This window comes from Myxocyprinus asiaticus, chromosome 34, assembly GCF_019703515.2.
Source record: "Myxocyprinus asiaticus isolate MX2 ecotype Aquarium Trade chromosome 34, UBuf_Myxa_2, whole genome shotgun sequence".
Lineage (NCBI taxonomy): Eukaryota > Metazoa > Chordata > Actinopteri > Cypriniformes > Catostomidae > Myxocyprinus > Myxocyprinus asiaticus.
This window is the reverse complement of record NC_059377.1, coordinates 16,928,041-16,951,726: the sequence shown is the minus strand read 5'-3', so window position 1 is coordinate 16,951,726 and position 23,686 is coordinate 16,928,041. Positions and strand designations below refer to the sequence as shown.

Here is a 23,686-nt window from a genome sequence, read left to right as displayed (position 1 = left end):
TAAGCAAAAAACTAATGATCATATGGCCTCTATGTCATTTTAACCTCTTCAGTTTTGTGGATTGCATGCTAAACAAATTAAATGAAAAATGAGACCAATTTTTGGCAATTATTCCACATTATGTGTGATTGGTGAGCTTTTAAATTTGAGTGTGGAAAATTGCAGGTGGTAGCCCAAAAATGCCCCAGAGTTGAAGATGTTAATTGGTTTGAAAGTAAGTATTAACAAGTAGAATTTGACTGGCCTGCACAAAGTCCAGACCTGAACCACACTGAACACCTTGGGGATAAATTGGAATGACTGCAAGCCAGTCCCCCATCTGCCAACATTAGTGTGGGAATAGGAGAAAATTCCTGCAGACATCACAGAATCCAACACCGAATGGAAGGCCTTCCCAGAAGAGTGAAAGCTGTTATAGCAGAATTAATGCCATTGGTTTTGAAATTAAATGTTCAATTAGCACATATGGGTGTGCAAATACTTTTGGACATGCTGACATATGACTAAATCCGCAATGTATATTCAGATGAATTTAGTACAACATAGCATCATTTCATAATGTTTGTTAGAAATGTGCCAAATGGTTGTTTTATCGGACTTTCTAAGTGTGTGTGAATACATGTTGGCGTGCATATTTGTCCTGAGACAACCCTATGTCTGTATTCTTCATTTGTTCCACAAGGTTTTGATTATGAGGAATTGCTCCTGGGACACAAAGACCTCCTGAGAGACTATAATGGGTAAACAAGACAAGAACCAGGCCTTAAGGTTATGGATGTATAATTTATTCCAAAGATCTAAATCAGTCATTTATTCTTACCAGAACAATAGCATTTATCTCTGTTTTCGGGAAATGTTTTCTGCTTGTTAGAATGTGGGCTGTCACTATCTATGGAATGTGACTTGTAATTTTACGAGGGTATCATGCTAAAGGACATTTGTAGTGCATTTCGAGGAATTCAACAGTGTGATTTTCTAATTGGTGATTGTCAAACTTGTGTTTATGAACACATATCTCCACCTAGTGGTTCTCATGAAGCATTGTGTTCATTTCGCACAGGTTCATTGTGTATTTTTTCATTATTTACTCTATACTGACATTGTCAAAGGAGAAGGAAATTTATTTTATAGTTTTATTTTATATAAGTTCGTGGACTATGCTACTATCTATACTGCTGTATCTATACTATTACCAAAATCCATTTAGTCACATGCCAAGTTTGAATAACAACCTACTGTAAACTGTTTCTCTGTGCAATACATGTGACACACAAACTGAAATTCATTCAAGATATTAATCTTATACATATTTTTTACATAACTATACAATAAAACTGCCATTGATAAAGGAAGAGTACAGTTAGGCTATGCATACTGCACAATACCAGTCATGTTATTCCATGGGCCTGAGTAATATCAGTGTCCAACAATCACTCCAAGGCTTTGAATGTATCTTTATGAACCATGCATACAATGAAAAACACAACTGATGTGTTAGACATGCCAAATACTGTAGGGTAGCTAACGTTAATCTCAAAATGTAACACTTAACTCTTCAAATATCAATACGATGCTTAAAGCAGGTTTTAAGAAACCCTGAGAAATGAAGTGATGCATATGGCACACCAGCGTCTGACTGAATTGACAACAGGAGTGGAACATTCCAGACTGCTTCATGCATGTGTTGACGGATACACAATGAATGACAAGTTCAATTCCCTGCCTTTGGTGAGATAAATAACAGACTTGTCTGGGCTATCAGCCTTGATTCTGGGGAAACCTTATGAAAACCTTGTGGATTAAACTGGTATTTGTAGTTAAACATTCCAGTTAGATGAAATTTCCAAGCATGTCTACGTCAAAGCTCTATTTTAGCATCTTTTATTGTCAAGACTCAGTAACATCTCTAAGGGGTCATTCAGACCGTATGCGTTCTTAATCTCTAAAAGAGCTAGAAGCAGCGCAACTAACTGAACAGAATGCAGGTGTTGCGAGACGTATTTTTAAAAGTTGTCATTCTTTTTCACCAGACACAAATTCTAAAAAAACAGCTATATATGGTGCAATGGTCAAAGACGTCCTTCTAGTGCATGTTAACATAGAAAAACAGCACAGATGGATGCAAAACGCATCGAGTGTGAACAGCCCCATAGGTCAGTTTTTAGCATCTCGTGAAGCAGAGTCAAATTAAAAGAACTTAAATATTTAAAAATGCATCTAGAGACACCTGCGTTCTGTTCTATTCATTGTGCAGCAACAATGCTTTTTTAACTCAAAAACACATTCAGTCTGACTCTGAACGGCCCAATAGCTGTAAACAATAGCTATATGGTCACAGAAGTGTTATGCCACTAATACATTAACCATCAGTGCAAATCTGCAGTATGTTCTTTTCAAACACGTGAAAAAAATAAATAAATAAATACTGAGATCATCTGTTACCATTTCATGGTAAATTAACAGCCCCATGTTTTCACCACTTATAATATTAGTCAGTCAGATTTACACTGACACACAAAGACTGGTCATCTGGCTCTTCTCTGCCGAACCACAATGGTTCCAGCTACAACATCATAAACCGTTCTGTTGTGCTGGAAAAAGAGTAGTGTGATAAATACAGGGAAAAAGATGGCGATGGACAAGTTTTTGTTCAAGGCCCGTACTGTGGAGCTGCAAAATAAAAACAAAAACAACTTACTTTCAATCTTAACACATTAAGATTGGACTTCATAAATGATATTACATCTTGTGAGAATTTTTATTTGTCTTTGTTTCTCTGTATATGAGAACTACACTGCAGCCCCTTCTAATTAATGCATAGGTATAACTCACGCAGATAAGCTGACATTGGATGCTGGTACCACCAGAACACGACTGGGATGCACCAGGACTGTTGAGTCACATGTGACAACTCGAAGACCCAGTAGGAACTTTCCTGGAGTGGCACCTCCAACTCCCCATATACAGATGATCTGCAGAGCAAGATTCAACAAATATTGTTACTAAGTGAGACAGCCAAGATGACAAGGCTGAAATTACTGACATCAGAACTTTGTGATAAAGCAGATTTCTTCATAAGTAAAATAATATTTTAATTAAAAACAGATGGAAAGACATAGCCAGTAATTGTGGACTTACAACATGGATGACATAAGTTTTACTCACTTCATAGAGACACACTAGCACTCTGTATGCTAAAGCCACCGCCATCATCTTCTGCAGGTCCTCCAGTGGTGTTCTCATCAGTCTCTTCCACTATAAACTGCATAATGAATTTTGAAATATCTCTGTCCAGAAAATTAAAGGACATACTAACTGTCAGCAATGGTTATTAAAGGAATGGGTCACCCAAAAATTACAATTCTCTCATCATTTACTCTTTTTATGCCATCTCAAACTCATATGACTTTCTTTCTTCTGCGTAACAGAAACAAAGCTATCCCCTTAAACTCTGGTGCATTTTTGGGCTGCCGTCTGCATTTTTCAGTTCAATTCATATAATATTGTATGCACTTATAGTCTTATGATAAACAAAGTTAAGAAAAATAATCTTTGTTTTGTCATTGTCCTCCTAACTTTGTAAACATGTAATTCTGGTTCTGTTCACTCTCTCTCACTTTGGAAAGTCTTATTTCATTCCACTAGATGGCAGCAAGAACTAGAAAAAAAATAATAATAATAATTCTCCATCACATTCCATCACAATATACAGATCTGAAATGTAGGTGGTGCTCTAATGCATTTTAGCCCTCACAGATGTGCTCGTCCACAGACATTCAGTCTAATTTTCAGTTCATGCACGAACCATGCTATATATAATGCTATATAACATTTTATCACCAATAGTCGAATACATATTTTTCAGATGATTTGTTTTGCATGCTTTTCCTGCTGGATGGCATATTTTGTTCTGGACATCTGTGATATAACATTAGATTATTCAGCCAAGCAAGCTCACAGACAAGTAAAAATGCCAGCTATTTTTTTTAGAAAATTGCCTAAGGTAAAAGCAGATATAATGTTTTTAGCTATTTGGGGCTTACAGGAGCAGTGATCAGAGCATAAAAGAGATGTTTGTATTTGATGACTTACAGAAATCATATTTCATTTTGTGATTCTTTTTAAAATCTTTCGAACTGTGCTATAGACAGTATATACTTGTCCATTTAAGTGCTATGTGAAAGACTTTTATATTCATATTAATATTTCTACCACATTACACCTAGGTGGTGCTTTTTGTCAACGCTGATATTTTAAAAGATGTTTTCAGGCCTTATTTTGTTATACAAAATTAGGCCTGAAAACATCTGTGTAGAAATAAAGTGACACCACTTGGTTTTAAGCAAGAACAAACAAACAAACAAACAAAAACAAAACAAAAAAATTGTGTCATAGACTTGCAAGTCAATGGGATCCAAAACTTTTAAGCTCCGAAAAGGACATAAAGGCAGAATAAAGGTAATCCATACGACTATATTGGTTTAATCCATGTCTTCTAAGCGATACGATCGCTTTTGGGTGAGTTAAAAAAATGTTAAAAAAAATTTGGTCTGTTCTCACCCAAAATCAATCTCATCACTTTGCATTGCATGGGTAAAAACACCTCAGATCTACTGTACATCATAATATTTTCATTTGTGTTCTGCACAAGAAAGAAAGTCATGCAAGTTTGAGATGGCATAAGGGTGAATAAATGATGAGAGAATTATAATTTATGGGTGAACTATTCCTTTAACACAGGCCTATAATAACTGGCTGGTCTAAGAATGATATCAGAGGGATACTGTATATCTATAAATCCTATATAATATTTATTGGGATATAACAACATCCAGACTCACTTCATTCCACTTAGATGCATGATCCACAGGACTGTGGTTGCTTTAACACAAAACAGAATGAAAAAATCTACAGTTTCAGCCAGAAATCTACGTAGAGGAGAGGGAATGGTGTACTCTCTACCTGAAAGAAAAACAGTATGGCACAGGCTTAAATTCAGAAAATAGGCCAACTATGATTTTTGCAGATCTGGAAACAGCCAAATCACAGCATATATCCTCAAAGGTTCAGTCATTCCAGCCACACAAAAAAGTACTATTATAGTATAAGATGGCAATACCATGGTACTTTGATACACAGTGGAGTCCAAAAGTGTTCATTGAGCAGCAACATACATCAAAGAATACCATGGCACGCACTACCATGGTACACATGACCAGAAAACCATGCTGTACCATTGTACTTTTCTGTAATTTCGCCAGGTCTCCCGTGCAAACTACAGACCCTATTTTAGATTGTAAACAACAAATACAAATACACACATTGCAAATGACAAATGAGGAAAGTTTATGAAGAAATGTAATACTCAGGGGACATAATATGTAAATCAATTTACATTCATTAACTCTTCATTGCCGTATGTTTAATAAAGCACTTAATTACCATTTCTTCTAAAGAACCTCTGATTGACATCTACCTGCCGGCTGTGCTGCTGCTAGTTCTCTCTCAGCCGCCGGTTGCGCTGTTTGGCCAGTGCTGGCAGCTGGAATGGAGGACGGTGTGCTGCTGATCTGGATATACCAGGCGACGATATCAGCAGGCGTCGAGGCATATGGAGATGCCTGGCAACCAGACTGCAGAGGAAACAGCGGTGCTGACATAAACACCCAGCTCATCCATTCCTGCAATTGCTTGCAGTCGTTGTTACCACACCACTCTCATATTTGTCTATTTCTAACTCACTTTTCTTGGCTGCCATGTTTACTACACTTTTAAATCGAATTCAGATGTTCCCCTCCCTAACGAGGCTAATCTGCTCAGGCAACGGCCATAATAATTCCTAACTGAAGCTGGAAGATACCACAAAGTGGTATCTTGTGAGACAATACACGTCTTTTGTTATTTTCTCGCTTCTAATATCCTTTTTCTACAAAGTTTTTATAATCACATATATCGTAGCAACTAGTATGAAAGGCTTAAGTTGTCCAAGGAGACGAAACGTAACAATATCATTTTTGTTGTACACCCCTATGGTGGGAAATAATGATGCAGTCCACAAAGAACAGTACGCAAAACAATACATACAAATAATTTACATAACTAAATAATTACGGAAGAGACATGGTACGATGATAGACGATTAAAGGAATATTCCGGGTTCAACACAAGTTAAACTCAAGCAACAGCATTTGTGGCATAATGTTGATTACCGCAAAAAATAATTTTGACTTGTCCCTCCATTTCTTTAAAAAAAAAAAAAAAAAAAAAAAAAAAGATTACACTGAGGCACTTACAATGGAAGTGAATGGGGCCAATCCACAAATGTTAAAATGGACTGTTTCAAAAGTATAGCCTCAAGATGTAAACATTATATGTGTTAGCATGATTTTAGTGTGATCAAATTGCTTGCTAACTTTATCTGTATAAAGTTATATCCAATACGTTGGTGTAACGTAGGTAAATCCTGTATCTGGTAAACGCTGTAACGCGGTAAATCGCTGATTCTGTCAACTAAAATCATGCTATCATGTATAATGCTTACATAATGCTTAAATCTTGTGACTGGCTCTATTTTTTTAAACAGCGTATATTTTAATTTCCATTATTAGCACCTTTCTGTACGTGACTTCTTTTTTTATTAGTAAACGAGGGACAAGTAAATATATATATATATATATATATATATATATATATATATATATATATATATATATATATATATATATATTTTTTTTTTTTTTTTTTGTTTTTTTTTTTTTTTTTTTTTGTGGTAATCAACAACACCACACCTGCTGTCAAGAGTTGGACCTGGACCTGGAACATTTCTTTAACCTAAATCTTCATGTACATAGGTGAAATATCTCATAACACAGTAATTTGTTTTAAATAAATATAAGAGAGCTACAAAAGTAGTACCACAGTTATCTGACAGTGGTTTTGATTATTAATTTTAATGGCCACACATTAAGCTACAAATAATTACAATACATTTATGATTACAATAACTATGTATACATTAATGGTAAAGTAATTAGAGAATGTAAACAGCCATCTGTTGAGATATATTTAAATATTTATTTTCTAGTTTTTTTTAATTATTATTATTATTATTATTATTATTATTTATTTATTTATTTTTTTGAGCTGCAACTTCTAAAAGGCGCACACAAAAAAAGTACAAGATGTAGTTACATCTCAAAAACGTATTTTTGATAACCACTAGGTGGCGGCAATGTCTTTCACATTATTGATTTTCCAGCTCTTAGCTCAAATACAGGTTTATTCTCCACCAATTCGAATTGAGTTCTAGATTATTAAATAGACACCAAAATAAATATAATGACATAGATTATTAAACCTAAGTGTTTTTAGAACCTAAAAGTTACGTTCTGATTTAAAGAGAGCAAAAGAGATGGGGGAATGAACTGGGAAAAACTGATTATTTGTAACCAGTCCTAATTCTGTGCACACAGAAGGGATTTATACTGGCTTGCTGGGTATAACTGTGCTTGTTTAGACATCCACATGTTAGTGCAACAGGGTCAAATGCAGACAGCTTCAAAAGCCTTCCTCCAGAAATAACCTTGTTTTTCTCTGGACGCTTGTTTTGGTGGCCAGCTGTTAAAAGATGTGTTGTATTTTATTTCTCTGTGTTGCCCTCATTCTCTATTGGTGGTGTAATTGCTGACTTGGCTGACCTGGGCCTGTGAGTAAGGTCTGGCCAGCCTAGTGACTGTGCTTGGCCCTGAATGGAAGCCCCCAGGCGGAACAGAATCAGCCCATGTGAGGATGATTACTCCTGACAGGACGTGAGTTGACTTGCGCAGAAATAATCAGGGTAAAATAAAAGGTGGCTAGCAAACGCTGACCTCCATGAAACCTGCCAACGGCTGAGGATTACGGACGAGGTGTGTGAATGTATCTGTCTGCTGATGATACACATATAATCATAGGATCTGCGTGGCTTGACCCTTCCAGCGGTTCAAGCAGAGGGCCCATTCTCTTCATAAAGAAATACAAGGGGTTAATAACATAGGCAGTGTAGAATGTTAACCACACAAAGACAAAATGCCATCAGGGTAACACACATGACACTAAAACAATGCAATACACATGAATCGACATAAAATGAAACATAAGCACTCAAATGTATTTAACAAAAATAAGTTAAATCTAAACATTATGTGATGATTCACCCAAATGTTTCTTTTTCACATTTTAGCATTCTTTTTTACATTCTTTTTCATTTGTATTACTAATTTAAACTTTTTATAGTGTAGATGCAAGATAAGTGGTGCTCAAATCCATTGTCTGTCTTGAACTTTGTTACTGTTAAGATTGTGTCAACAGTTGACTATCTATGCAACGTCTGTTCAGGGCGGGTGGAGGCAAAAAATTTCATCAGTCCTCGTTTGCCCTTAGTGTCTGCTGACCTCTGTGTCATTTTTCAGCAAATTGTCAGTGCAATTATGAAACGTTATGAGCCTTTTAAATGTTTAATAATCTAGCTACACAATTTTATGCATTATTCCAATTTATGTGGCTGAATAATCACAGCATAACAGTGTGATTGCACACAGACTCCCCTACAGTATGCTTTGTCACAGCCTCTACCCTGTTGCCCCTGCACTACAGCAATGCTGTCCTTACACCCAAATATTGGAATCAACTTTCCCACATGTAAAAACAGCAGAAAATCTACGTCTTTTAAGAATACTTGGATTAATCATGGAAAAAATCTATTTAAAAAAAAAATCCTATTAGGTAGTCAGGGAGACCAGGGTCGGTTGGCTCAACAATTTTGAGAAACATTCAGAGTCAAAGAAGTATTTTCTACATTTTATTAATTCATGACTGAAGTTGTGTTGTACAGCAGTGTTAAAAGTTCTAAATGGGACAGAAAAAAAAAAAAAGTTTATCTGTGTCAAATATAGAAGAAGAAAAAAAGTCTGAGATAAAGTTAATATTTATTCACTATAATTATTCATTCTAATTAGTTTGAGAGAGCATATCCATGTTTTCGCAACCTGCAGTGATACACGTTTTCTTTGCTGACCTGCTGACTTTGTTTCTCTTAATCACATACCTAGACTTCTGCAGCCTCTGCAAAGTTTTACTCTATAGTCTATATTTAATGTTGATGTTAAGAATGCTTAAAAAGAGAATATGGTCAAAGAATGCTGACTCAAGGTCCAGGAAGTCATGTGATGTCAGCACATTCATACTGAGATTTGACCACAAAAAAAGGAGCACATGCTATTGTGAGAGTAATTTTTACTTTTTGTTGCATTACCATGTTTAAAACCATTGTAATACATATTTAACCCATTACATGACAAAATACACTTACAGAGCACTTTATTAGGAACACCTGTACATCTACGTATTCATGCAATCGTGTGACAGCAGTTCAATGCATAAAATCATTCAGATATGGGTCAGAAGGTTCAGTTAATGTTCACATAAACCATCAGAATGAGGAAAAAATGTGATCTCAGTGATTTCGTCCATGGCATGATTGTTGGTGCCAGACAGGCTGGTTTGAGTATTTCTGTAACTGCTGATCTCCTGGGATTTTCACGCACAACAGTCTCTAGAATTTACTCAGAATAGTGCCAAAAACAAACAAAAAACATCCAGTGAGCGGCAGTTCTGTGAAACGCCTTGCAGATGAGAGAGGTCAACAGAGAATGGCCAGACTGGTTCGAGCTACGGTAACTCCGATAACCTCTCTGTACAATTGACACAACAACACGTCAAACCTTGTAGCGGGTGGGCTACAAAAGCAGAAGACCATGTCAGGCACTTTATTAGGACCAAAGTGTTCCCAATAAAGTGCTAAGTGAGTGTATGTTCCTGATAAACAAATAATTGTCATTGATGCATAATATGTCAATGAACATGTTTAATCAACATCAAGATTTTAGGTTACAATATATATTGAATGCATAATGGTACATCTTAGGTGTTGAGACTGGTCACCTATTCTTTATATATATATATATATATATATATATATATATATATATATATATATATATATATATATATATCACCTTTTTGCCTTTTTAAGTTCAGTTTAAATGGTCCTGCGGTGTGACAAATACATTTTTTAGGGTACAACTATTCCATGTAGTTTCTCAATTGATATGGTCATATTTATTATAAAAGAATTAGCAAAATTCTGTTTGAAATTGTTTTACATAGAGTATAGCATGTCACACTGCAGGACATGTCAACTTCCCATAGGAATTTCCTCTCAACTACACATATATCAAATAAACAATGAAGGAAAAATTGATCTATAAAAAGGTAAAACAGATCGGGCCCCTTTTCTGCTTCAGTAAGTTGGCTGATTACATACTTGAAAAGAAGAAAATACAAATCCCTTTACCTTAGGATTTGTAGCCATTTGTATTTGACACCGAGACCCCATTAAGTTAATTATGTCTACTTTCCAACATTTCAGAGGTGACCACTAATGTAAAGGGCTTGGTGTCATGCAGTCACAGCTCATATACCTCCTACCACCTACCTTTTTGTGACTCAGTCAGTGCACCTCTCAGCCCTATATGTGGCCCTGTCTGTCTAATCACATGAGTCACTTCTCCGTTGGCTTTTCCAGATCAAAAGTTAGCCGTGGGAAAAGCCATAAAGCATTCCAGAACATCTGACCCATTGAAAATGTTTGTTTGCTCTACTTGCAGCTGTGTGCAGACAAAGCCCAAGACAAGCAGCTTTAACTTCAAAGTCACTTTGTATTCCAGATTTAGACAATGTTTTGAGCACTGAGTAACAATCATGCTAATGGGTTAAATTTGTCATCCTTGAAATAACATTGATCTGTCGTGTGGCTCTTTTGCTCAGTTCTGATATGTTGGTGAACTCCACACAAATTAACCCCAAATCCAGTTTGTTATTTCATATAAATCACAATCCCTGTGATTGCAGGGGTTAAATTCAAGTACAATCGTAAGTGCTTTGTTTACAAGCATCAAGAAGAAGGTCAGTGAATGACTTATTGCTTCCTTTTTCCTCTAAACTATCACAACCCTGTGTTATCTCCCCCTACAGTGTGTGGAAGTACGTGTTTGAAAGTAAATAAAGGGGGTTGAAGGAAAAATTGCTCTTAAAACTCATGCTCTAAAAAAATAAAAACACATAGACATGCTTGTATTTAATATGAAAACAGGTAACACATTACCTATTATGCTCACTTGTACAATGCACACGTCAAAACTCCCTCCTCCTCTCCAACAGGAAAAAGTACTTTTTCATTGCTTGACATGTATTGAAATTGATCAGTTGAAAACAAAGACACTGACTGAAAGGGTTTGGAGAACTTTGCGCATTCAGGACATAGCAGGCATTTCACTGACGGGCTAATAGGGTAAGAGGACTGCCAGAATGCTCTGCACTTTAGAGACCTACAGTAAGTAGATTAATATTCCATTCCAAAGGCAGGATGGGTTAAAGGAGTTTTTACTCCTACATGCTCATCTTCTTATCTGAGCTGCAGTACTATGTTCTTCAAACTAAGTCTAAAATGAATTCTTAATAAAATTCCAAAGATCCACTTTTCATGCCTTATCTGCTCCCAAATGGGTAGATTCACACTGTTCACCAGATCCTGAACCACAGCCTAAAATAAAAAAATTATTCTAAAGTTTCCATGTTGCATTAAAGACAGCAATACACGTTTTACTTGTAAAATTTGGTATGCTCTATAGAAATTGTGCAACATGAACAAACAGGAAGTTGATACTCTACTTCTAAATGTTCATATACCCTTAAATCAACCCCATTCTGCAGAATTAATTACTGACATGTGCCGTCTCCCATCTGACATTTTGCATGGATCCAATTGTGTTTACATTGCCCTGTGGTGCTACTGATAGCATGTTGTGTGAGCAATCTCCGAGACACAAGTTCAGGTTCTTTGGAAACCAGGAAGAAACTGCATTCATTATACAATGGTAAGCACAATTCAAAGATTTAATTTTTGCTCTAAAATTACATTTTAACCCCTTTGATGATTAGGTTTAGGGTGGGAGTTTGGCTAAGGAAGTAGAGTTAATAAAATATGCATTTCTGTTGACTATATTTACATAATTTACCGTATTTTCTGGAATATAAGTCTTTTTTTTTCATCATCCAAAAGGTCCTGCAACTTATAGTCAAAAGCGAGTTATTTACATAATTTATACGCAATTGATGTTGAGCAATCAAACATGCTACACATCAAAACACATATGCTTACACACAAAAAGATGAAAACATCAGTCATTGAGACGAGTGTTTTGCCTTTACAAAGTTTTTATGCAACCAGTTTAAATATTCTGTCCATTACAATATTGTGCTAACAAACTCTAGACCGCTGTCAAACGCAACTCTTCACATGCTCACAAAATGACATCTCATCACACTCCTAGTAAAAACATTCAGTCAGTGAATCGGGCAATTAGTGCATCCACAGTCATTAAAGTTAATGAATGAATAGAATACAACAAGCATATTGTCTTCAAAAAGATGAATTCAAAGGAGACTGCCCTCTTGTTAGTAACTAAAACCATGCGACTGGTGAGAGCTAACTCCAAGTCATCTGTCCTCATTCTCCTTGACCAGTCTGCTGCTTTTGACATAGTGAACAACTACCTCCTCCTGTCCACCCTCTCCAACCAGGGCATCGCAGGAACTGTGCTTGGATGGTTTGAGTCATACCTCACAGGCAGATCCTTTAAGGTCTCCTGGAGAGGAAAGGTGTCCAAGTCGCACCAGCTAACTACTGGTGTTCCTCAGAGATCAGTGCTTGAACCTCTCCTCTTCTCAATCTACACAACATCACTCGGACCAATCATAAAGGCACATGACTTCTCCTATCACTGCTATGCAGATGGTACGCATCCTGTCGTTCAAGCCTAACTACCCCTCTCTCTCAGCTCATATCTCTGCCTGCCTCTCGGAGATCTCGGCCTGGATGAAGAAACGCCACCTTCAGCTGAACCTTTCCAAGAAAGAACTCCTTGTGATATCAGCCAACCCATCTGTTGACTACAACCTCACCATTCATCTTACTTCAATTTCAAGTACACCACTTTGAATGGTGGCTGATGACCAGCTTAACTTCACCGCCCACCTCTCATCAACTGCTCGGTCTTGCAGGTTCACGCTTTACAATGTCAGGAAAATCAGACCTTTCCTGTCTGAATATGCTGCGCAGCTCCTGGTCCAAGCTCTGGTCATTTCAAGATTGGACTACTGTAATGCTCTGTTGGCTAGCCTTCAAGCTAGCATGATTAAGCCACTGCAGATGGTCCAGAACACAGCAGTACGTCTGGTCTTCAATCAGCCAAAGAGGGCTCACGTCACCCCACACTTAATTTCACTAAACTGGCTACCTGTATCTGCCAGCATCAAATTAATGGCTCTGGCCAATGGAACAGCACCTTCCTACTTCAACTCACTCTTCCAGGTCTATGCCCCCACTCGCTTTCTGCGGTCAATGAATGAGTGGCACCTGGTGGTCCCATTGCATTAAGGCACAAAGTCCATTTCACAATAATTTACTTTCTCTGTACTTCTGTGGTGGAATGAGCTTCCAACCTCCACCCAGTCTGTTGAAACCATCTCAACTTTCAGAATACAGCTGAAAACATATCTCTTCCTAGAGCTCTTAACCAGTCCACAGTAATAGCATTTACTATTTAATTTAATTATTTGATGAAAAAAAATAAAACCTTTCCTTGTCTGTCTCTTTCTTCTGCGCTAGGTTCTATACTACTCTAACTACTCTGGGAACTTGGCAGTGTGATACTGCAGATATTGTTGACTTTTGTATGACAAATTGCTGTAAGTTGCTTTTGATAAAAGCCTCTCCTAAACGAGTAAATGTAAATGTTTTACTAAAAGCTGTTTATTTGTATAGGCTACAGCACCGAGTTACATATGTTATAAACATAACATGTTTGTGGCTTATTGGTTGCATTCTTTTTTTCATGAAACATAAACAAAATATGAAAAACTGTTACACAGGATTACTTAAAAGCAGATGCTCTCGATTCAAACAAGCCCAAAACACTGTAATGCAATGCATAGATCCTGAGGTAATCTTTACGAAACACATCTTGACATGCTGAGCAGCTGTAGGGAAGGGAAGTCGTTGACTCCCGGGTCCTAATGCCCACCGGATACAACCTCTGTCATTGCGACTTAAACACCACTGCTACTTATCTTCTTTTCTCTCTCTCTCTCTCTCTCTCTCTCTCTCTCTCTCTCTCTCTCTCTCTCTCTCTCTCAGCAATGCAATTTTGACCTATATTCAGTTTTTATTTATATTCAGGTACTTCTTTATTTCCGGAAAATTCCGTACTAAAGATACAACTCACTTTTGACACCACCCTGTGGTCATTTCACCTGGAAACTGGTCAACAACACTTCCAGCTTTGGTCACTGGGGTCAGTGGTTCAGATTTCAGTAAGCAGAGACCGATATCAGCAGCAGAACTTAGAACCTCCTGTCTTTGAATTCACAGTGAGATCTGTCTCAAATTGGGATAGTGGAAGTCTAACAGTTAAGGCAACACATAGATTGTGGATTTGGCCCTCAATAAGGTCTGATTGTGAAGATTTTAAAATCACAATCATGCTCTGTTACCATTGTGACTTTGGGTAACCCCATCTACAGTTATGTAGATTGAACATCTGTTTTAACCAGCCCCTTTTTGATGTTGTACTATGGAGGCTCCACACTGAGCAGTGTTCTGTCTGGGATTATAGGTCACATGTCCTCAGAGAATAGAGGGGAGAAGGATGGAAATCATTTGAAGACTCTACATCCAAAAAAATCAGGGAAAACATTTCATGACACATCCACCCATATTGAGTTAAAAGCAACAGTTCATCCCAAATAAAAATGTTGTCATTTTGTTGCAAACCTATATTGTTTTCTTTCTCCCATGGAACACAAAAATATATTTTCTACTGATCTTTCCTTACAATGTGTGTTATGTTAAACTACAAACTGTGCTAAATTGGAATTAAGTGTGATAATTATATCTCATGAATATGACATTTTGCAAATATAAAGGTTATAAATTTCTGTGTAAATTGTATAACCATGTACATGATCCTGACAAAGCCTGCTGTACCATAAGAGGGCACCACATACACTACCGGCCAGAATTTAGGGTCACTTACTCATTCTTTTATTATTATTATTTATCACATTTAAGGATAATAGTAAAATCATCAAAACTATGGAAGAACAGAAATGGAACTATAGGAATTGTGTTGTGACTAAAAAAATCAAATCAAAACTATGTTATATCTTCAAAGTAGCCAGCCTTTGCCTAGAATTTGCAGAAATGTACTCTTGACATTTTCTCAACCATCTTCTTGAGGTATCGCCTTGGGATGCTTTTTAAACAGTATTGAAGGAGTTCCCATCAGTACTGGGCACTTATTAGCTGCTTTTCTTAATTATTCGGTCAAAGTCATCCATTTCAAAAAAATTTTTTTTTTTTAAATAAAATTTTAGTTTTGTAATGAAATAAATTAATATGTTGGCACAATTATATTTTTGCCTACAAAACTAATTTCAAACATTTAAGCATATGCCTTCAAATCAAAAAGGTTTTTAAGATCATGAGAACATTTCAGTCAAGTGATCCCAAACTTTTGAATGGCAGTGAATATAACAAAAACACATTACACTAACACAGTTTTAAAAATACGAACATTTGGCCAATGTATTTAATAACAAATTCACATGCTGTATACATACATACATACTGTACACTCTTCAAGATCATTAATCCATTTTGAATCTGATTTTTGTTAACCTGTTTTAAACAGACAAAACTAATGAGTAACAAACCAACAAGTACAGTAGGTATAATACCTACATGTTTATAATACTGTGTCCTGTGTACTGGCCTTATTTGATGTCCTGTTTCTAATTATCCAGTTAGTTAAACAGAGACCCAAAAAACGAACTAAATAACTAAATATGAAGATTATAACATAAATAATTGTAAATGAATAGTAAAATACATGTGATATTTAAAATTATATATGTGTAATGAAATAGAGTTAAAATAATATATATACATCTTAATAAATGTACCTTTACCAAAATAATGCTTTTACATGTTTTGACCTGGTCAACAGGAGCGGACTCTTCAGGCTACTGCAGAAGATTGGCTGCCCTCCATGACTGCTAGCCATCATCACCTCATTCCACAAGAACATGCACAGCATGATCTGCTTTAACGGCGCAACACCAGAGGCCTTCACAGTTGGCAGTGGAGTCAAAAAAGGCTGTGTCCTTGCGGCAATGTTCTTCGGCATCTTCTTCTTTATGCTCCTCCAATACACCTTCAGGGACTGCAGCAAGGGAGTCTACATTCACACCAGGGATGACGGCATGCTGTTAAACATCTTCAGTCTCCGCGCTAAGACTAAAGTCGCAGAGGTATTCATCTGTGATATGCTCTTCACCGATGACGCTGTCTTGACATCACACATGGAAGACGGTCTGCAGCAGCTTGTCAATCTCCTTTCCCATGCCTGCAAGGAGTTTTGACTGACCATCTGTCTGAAGAAGACCAACATTATGGCCCAGGATGCAGTCTATCCCCCCCACCCCCCCACCATCGTCATTGATGGGTACAAAATGGAAGTTGTTGAGAATGTTACCTACCTTGGGTTAACCATCTCCACTTCGCTCTCCATCGATACAGAGGTGAACAGCAGGATTACCAAGGCAGCAGCAGCCATGGTCAGACTGAAAAAGAGGGTCTGGAACAACCCAAATCTCACGGAATACAACAAACTGCTCATCTACAAGGTCTGCGTGCTCAGTACGCTCCTCTATAGCAGCAAGACATGGGCCACTTACGTGAGACATGAGAGGAAACTCAACAGCTTCCACCTGAGGTGCCTGCGGCGCATTCTGTGCATTCAGTGGCAGGACAAAGTACCCAACTCAGAGGTTCTGGAACGTGCTAGCATGAACAGCTTGTTCACCACTCTCAGCAAAAGGCACCTTCGATGGCTTGGCCACATCAGGAGAATGAAACAAGGTCGCATTCCCAAGGACTTACTATACAGTGAGCTAGTAGAGGGCTCAAGGCCAACTAGATGCCCACTTCTGTGCTACAAAGACATCTGTAAGAAAGATATGAAGCTGTCCAACATCATCATGTGGGAAAGTAGCGCAGACGACCGCTCCGCTTGGCACCTTGCTGTCAGAAAGGGCATACAGAAAGCCGAGGAGGCCAGACACAAAAAAAGCAAGGAGGAAGTAAAAACATTGGCAGCCTCAGCAGGTGTCGCCATCATTCATTTGCAGCAGATGCGGCAGAGACTGTCATTCAAGAGTCGGACTATTCAGCCACTCGCGAAGGTGCAGACAGAACATCACCCAACTGGAAGCTACACCATAGTCTCCCGTATATGAAAGGATGCCTAATGATATAATAACTTTAACAGTGAATACTCATAGACATTGTATCTAACAGATTCAGATAAGGATGATGGTTAAGGATTAATGCAACTGAGAGAACTATCTCACTGGGTGGTTTTCAATCAGTAGGCTGCAGCCTAGTTAGGCTGTGTGTCCTTCCTAGACCAGTCCTTCTCAGGCTGTAGGCTAGGCTCCTCTCCAGCATGCAGCACTAGAGGAAAAGGGTGAGCGGAGAGACAGAGAGAGAGAGGACAAGGAGTGAGAAAACTTGCTCACCAGCTCCCGGACGCACTAGCGCCTGGCCCTCAACCACTCCTCCGCCCTCTGGCAGACACCAGCTTGATCCTCCCCTGGCAGACGGCAGTGAGTCCTCCTTCCCCTGGCAGATGGAACCGCTCCTCCCCTTCCCAGCAGACGGCCGCGGTTCCTCCGGCTCTCGGTAGCCGGCAGCAAACCCTCCGTATTTTTATGCCCCAAAAAAGCACTGTCCTTTATAGAAACTATGGGTGAGTAAACCATAGCATGTAACTTATGTGAGTGGACTGACTCGCAGTACATAACTCGACTGTTTAAGGAAGCTGGGCGCCATTTTTGTTTCTTTCTGCGTTGCCTCCACCTAGCGGCTGGAGTTTGTTTTGTGGAATGACTCCTTCAAGAAACTTTTGCATTGACGGGAGCTTTTACACTGAAGTTCCCAGCCAGATTGTGAATGGACACTATAGATGACTGCAAAATATCCACATGCCCACACAAAAGATGTCTTTTATAAAGCTGACGGACTAAGTCGTGATGTATTTTTTTATGCGGCCTCCGAGTGAATTTGACTCTTGATCATCCGAGGAACCGGGATGTCTATTTTGTTTCTTTTTGTGCTGGTTCTGCGTAGTGGCTGGAGCTTGTTTTGTGGAATAACACTACTTTGGGACAGTTATGGATGAATCTGTTTGTTCTTTGAACTTATGCCTCCTGTTGGCTGGAGTTTGTTTTTGTGGAGTATTTTCACAGGACATTGGAATGATTACGTCATCTGCTGCACTCATAACAGCCGGCTCACTGAACAATTGTTTGTCTGTCTGAGGAAACTGAACAGCTTTATATCGGCTGGAGTTTGTTTTGTGGAGGAACACACCTTCAAGACAGTTCTGTGAATTAATCTACACATTCTTTCTGTTTGTTCTGCATGTTGGCTGGGGTCTGTTTTACAAAGTATTTTCTGTTATGTACTTTTGCCTCACAAAATCTGTATAGAAGCACCGGACTTGAGCAATCCATTGGCAAAGTTGTCGTGGGGGTTCTCGTATGCGTACATGGACCTTTTGAGTTTAGAGGGATTGACGCTGGTTGGCGCTGTCGTGCGTGGGGTTAATGCGCATGTTTTTCTTTTTTCTGTTTGTTTTGTTCTGGGGAAAGTTCGGGATTTGACTGTTGCATTGATGTTGAAATGTGGTCTTTGTAATCTTGTTTTTGACACACAATTAATTTTTTCTATTATATCAAATGTCATTTGTTAATATGAGTGGGATATCTTTCTCCACATGGAATGTGAATGGGTTGGGGCACCCCATAAAAAGAAGGAAGGTTATTTCTTTTCTTAAACGTAAGAAATATGATATAGTATTTCTTCAAGAAACACATCTTTCCCCACAGGAAGCTGAAAGATTTGGGAAGATATGGGGTGGGCATGTTTTCTTTAGTGCTGGCTCAAGTAAGAGTAGGGGGGTCATTATATTGATAAATAAACATCTGTAATTCAAATGCCTCAAACAGATTAAAGATAAATCAGGAAGGGGCATTGTTGTTCTAGCAGAAATTCAGGGGCAAAGGTTGATTTTGGCTAATATTTACGCACCTAACGCTGAAGATCAGGGCTTTTTTATAGATCTTGAAGGGATGTTGCAAACCGCTGGCACCCCTCATGATATAATATTGGGAGGAGACTTTAATCTGTTGATGATTTCAGTCCTTGATCATAGTGAAGCAAAAGTGTGTAAGCCCCCTAGAGCAACAGTGACACTTCACAGGATGTATAAAAATCTTGGTCTGGCAGATGTTTGGCGACTTTTGAACCCATCTGGTAGAGACTATACATTTTTTTCATCAGTCCATAAGATTTATTCTAGAATAGATTTTTTTTAATATATCTAAGTCCCTCATTTCATCTGTTGTCAATTGCTCAATTGGAAACATTTTAGTCTCAGATCATGCCCTGGTGAGTTTAGAGGTGTTGCCACATACGGAGAAAAAGAAATCATATAGTTGGCGCTTTAATGTATCCCTTTTGCAAAATCCTGATTTCCAACAAATGTTAAAGACTGAAATCAATGTCTATATGGAGAACAATTGGTCCTCAGGGGTCGGATCATACAGTATGCCTCATTCACCAAAAAATCCAAAGCACGAGAACTAGTGGAGTTGGAAAGGAATATTAAAAGTGTCGAGGCAGAGCTGAAGTGCCGAATGTCATCTAATGGCCTCAGAGAATTGATCTGTTTGAAATACAGATGTAATGCTCTTTTGTCGCGGAAAGTGGAGTTTTGGTTATTCAGGTAAGACAGTCATATTTTGAGTCAGGGGACAAAGCAGGGAAGCTTTTGGCCAGATATATAAAGCAGAGAGTGTCTTTTTCTACCATTCCTTCAGTGAAATCTGCTGGTGGTGAAATTATTACCTCAGCCATTGATATTAACAATGCCTTTAAAGAATTCTATCTTGATCTCTATAGTTCAACGTCTTCGTCTACTGATGATGATATTAGAAATTTTGTGGAACCATTAGAATTCCCTAAATTGATGACTGAGCAAAAAAAACTATCTTGATTCTGAGATAAACTTGGAGGAACTTGATGAGGCACTTAAGGCCTTACCTACAGGCAAGGATCCGGGGCCAGATGGCTTTGCTGCTGAATTTTTTAGATCTCATGCTACAGAATTGGCAAAGTTTATTCGGAATCATTAAAGAATGGAAAGCTTCCGCCAACCATGACGCAAGCCCAGATCAGTCTGATTCTTAAAAAAGACAAAGATCCAAGTGAGTGTAAGAGTTATCATCCAATTTCCCTGATCTTGCTAGATGTAAAGATTTTGGCTAAAATTTTGGCTAACCGATTATGTAAAGTTATGACATCTCTTATACATATAGATCAGGTGATTCATGTCTTTTATTTTGAAAAGTTTAGTTCCTGTTCCCTTGTCATGTGATTTCATGTTTTTCCTCCATGTACATGTGTCATGTTTTCATTGGTTTATTGTTTAATTATCTTGTCAGAGTTCTGTTTGTTCATTCGTTTATGTTCTCCCATGTCTTGTATTTAAGCCCTCATGTTTGCATTGTCTAATTGTCAAGTATTGAATGTAACTTTGTAGTCAAGTCAAGCCATAGTCAAGTCGATGTTCATGTTTTATGTTTTCTTTCACATTTATAGTTAGGGTTTTTTGGATTATCACGTTTGTAAATAAACTGCACTTGGGTTCTCTCTACACTTCATCATCATCTTTGTCATTGCCATTGCCAGCAGCATACGTTACAGGCGGTATAAACAAATGGATTAATTTCAGATTATTTTACTCTGAATAGGGGCACCCGGCAAGGTTTCCCTCTTTCCCCATTATTGTTCTGTCTTGCCCTGAAACCATTAGCAGCCGCAATAAGAAAGGAGAATCATTTTCCAGGGGTGATGTCGGGAGGCGTGGTGCATAAGCTTCTGCATTATGCAGATTATGTTTTATTATTCGTCTCTGACCCTACTAAGTCTATGCCTTGCCTCCACAGAATTATTCATTCCTTTTCCAAATTCTCAGGATACAAAGTCAGCTGGTCTAAATCCGAAGCTTTGGCTCTGACAGTGTACTGTCCAGTAACGGCCTTCCAGCCAGGCGCCTTCCAGTGGCCCAAACAGGGCATTAAGTATTTGGGTATTTTATTACCAACAAATTTGTCTGATTTAGTTAGAGTTAATTTTGACCCTTTAATAAAAAGGATTTTGAGTGATGTAGACAGGTGGGCTTCATTACATTTATCGATGATTGGGAAGGTTAATGTTATTAAAATGAACTTTATTCCAAAATTTAACTACCTGCTACAGTCTCTCCTGGTAGATGTCCCCCTCTCTTATTTCAAGCAATTTGAGAGCATAGCGAAATCTTTTATTTGGAGTGGAAAATGCCCAAGATTACATTTTATTAAGCTACATAAGCCGATTGACAAAGGTGGGCTATGCCTACCCAAAATTGTGTTTTATTATTATGCGTTCGGTCTCAGACATTTGGCTCATTGGTTGCTTCCACCTGAAAGAGCCCCTCCCTGGTTCTGCATTGAACAAGAAGTTCTTTCCCCTATTTTGCCATTGCAAAGCCTTTCTGCCAATCTAACCAGAGAAGTTAAATCCCCATTATTTCACATTTGCACTCAGTATGGACAAAAGTGTCCAGAGTGTTTAATTCAAATATTTATCTAAATGTTGCCTCGAGCCTATGGCTAAACCCTAAACTATGCATTAATAAGTCCCCTTTTTGTTGGTTGGAGTGGATTGCGAGGGGGGTTAATACACTCGGTGATCTTTATGAGAGTGGTGTGATGAGATCCTTTGAAAATTTGGTTCAATATTTTGGGATCCCCAGATCTCAGTTTTTTAGGTATCTTCAGCTATGCCACTTGCTCTGTACTATTTTTGGGAATAGCATACACCCACCTAAAGCAGCAGATACTCTGGGAAAGATGATTTCTGCTTTTGGAAAAGGTCATGAGGCATCAGTGTATTACTCACTGCTAATTCAGAGTCTGGGGGATGGAGTCTCAACCACTCTCAAGAGATTATGGGAGAAAGATTTAAACTTAGAATTGGAGGAGGGAGAATGGGCTAGGATTAAAAAACATAAAAACTGCATCTAGAGATGCAAGGGTGCACCTTATACAATTCAAGATTTTACATCGGTTCTATTGGACCCCCTATAAATTGTATAGGCTTGGTCTTAAAGACACACCCACCTGCTGGTGATGCCAATTTGTGGATATGTGATTATTGTTGTTGTGTTTATCTGTTTATTTATTTTATTTTTTTGTGCATGTGTGTGTCTATGTCATTTGGGACCACTGTTATGTTGTTGGGGTTAGGGTGGGATTGGGATGGGTAATAGTTGGGGTTAAGTTTGATTCTATGCATATATGTTTTGTCTTATGAGTTACATATATGTGAATCAATAAAAATTGTTAATCGGAAAAAGTGAGCTAGCTGATCTGCATAGGGACCATACACAGTTGAAAACAGAAACGATTAGATTGTCTGCAGAGCTTGAAGATCTGCATTGAATAATTCACAGCTAGAATACAGACATGGTCATTCTGAAAACAGAGTGAGAACAGACAGAGAAGTTAAGTGCTCTGACGACTAGCGAGATAAGGACCAAAGTTGAGTTAAGATCAGCTTTGTTTGAAATTACTGATATGAAAAAGCATCTACTAGTGGAACATAAGACTTTAACATAAGAAATTCTTAAGCTACAACTTTCCAACTCAAATCTTGCCCAAATTCAGTTTAGGGAAGAATTGAGCAGAGAGTATGCAGAGTTGAGAGATGAACAACACTGTCATAACAGGGCTGCAGATAGAGCTCATAAGTGGGCATCTAAAGATGGTGTAGACAGAGACCTCTGGAAACAGGAAGAAGAATTAGTGCATTGGATAGTCATATACTTCCCCACAATCAGCCTGAACCTTAAAGTGTGAACAGTTGCTCCTTTGGTTCAGTAGTTAGGGACCCCCAGCTGGATCATCTTCCACAGAAGTGTTACTAGGACACTGATGATGTCACAGTCTCTGATGGCCTTACCATGAGTGCTGGCCCCAATCACCTTTATGGAGCACAAACTGACTCCCTCACATTGTAAAAAATGTCCTACTCCTACTCCTATCTAAAGACAGTCAACTGCTTGTCCTTAGAGAATTAGCACATGACATTGAAGTGTTCGATCCTGATAACCCTGGAAGCAACATAGAGTTGTAGCTCAGGAATTTAAGTTTTGCTTTGACCTAATTCCCTGAGCCCAGTTTGGCAGACAAACTCCTCCTCCTGATGAAGACAATAGTACAGACTGTCCATGGTTTTTGGAAAAGCAGAACCCAGCAATCGCTAACAATTATGGCAAATTGTGTAAAGACCTTGTATAAGAGTATACTCTGTATCAAAATCCATCTCCCTCTCGTTTATCTGCCTTCCAAATTAAGCAAG

The 23,686-nt window shown here is 38.2% G+C and overlaps 2 protein-coding genes across 3 annotated transcripts; one reads left to right on the top strand and one right to left on the bottom strand.

Annotated features, from left to right (window-relative positions):
* Window positions 1–779: 779 nt before the first annotated feature.
* LOC127425162 (protein FAM8A1-like) lies at window positions 780–6,185 on the bottom strand. Its single transcript, XM_051670854.1, is given in 6 exon segments — window positions 780–2,670; window positions 2,833–2,972; window positions 3,166–3,232; window positions 3,234–3,287; window positions 4,842–4,962; window positions 5,477–6,185. Coding segments are annotated over 6 exon segments (726 nt in total). The 5' UTR covers window positions 5,676–6,185; the 3' UTR covers window positions 780–2,525.
* Window positions 6,186–11,338: 5,153 nt separating this feature from the next.
* On the top strand, window positions 11,339–22,541 carry LOC127425195 (uncharacterized). Of its 2 annotated transcripts, none has more exons than XM_051670909.1 (2): window positions 11,339–11,431; window positions 16,167–22,541. In XM_051670909.1, exon 2 carries the CDS (start codon window positions 16,612–16,614, stop codon window positions 17,455–17,457), a length of 846 nt encoding a protein of 281 aa, XP_051526869.1. In that variant the 5' UTR covers window positions 11,339–11,431; window positions 16,167–16,611; the 3' UTR covers window positions 17,458–22,541. The 2 variants fall into 2 exon arrangements, with proteins under 2 accessions (XP_051526869.1, XP_051526868.1); XM_051670908.1 differs by lacking the exon at window positions 11,339–11,431 and adding an exon at window positions 11,874–11,975.
* The last annotated feature ends 1,145 nt before the right edge of the window (window positions 22,542–23,686 follow it).

Bases quoted from the DNA above. Each gene is read 5' to 3' on its own strand.
- LOC127425195 (XM_051670909.1), top strand. From the start codon at position 16,612: ATGGCCCAGGATGCAGTCTATCCCCCCCACCCCCCCACCATCGTCATT.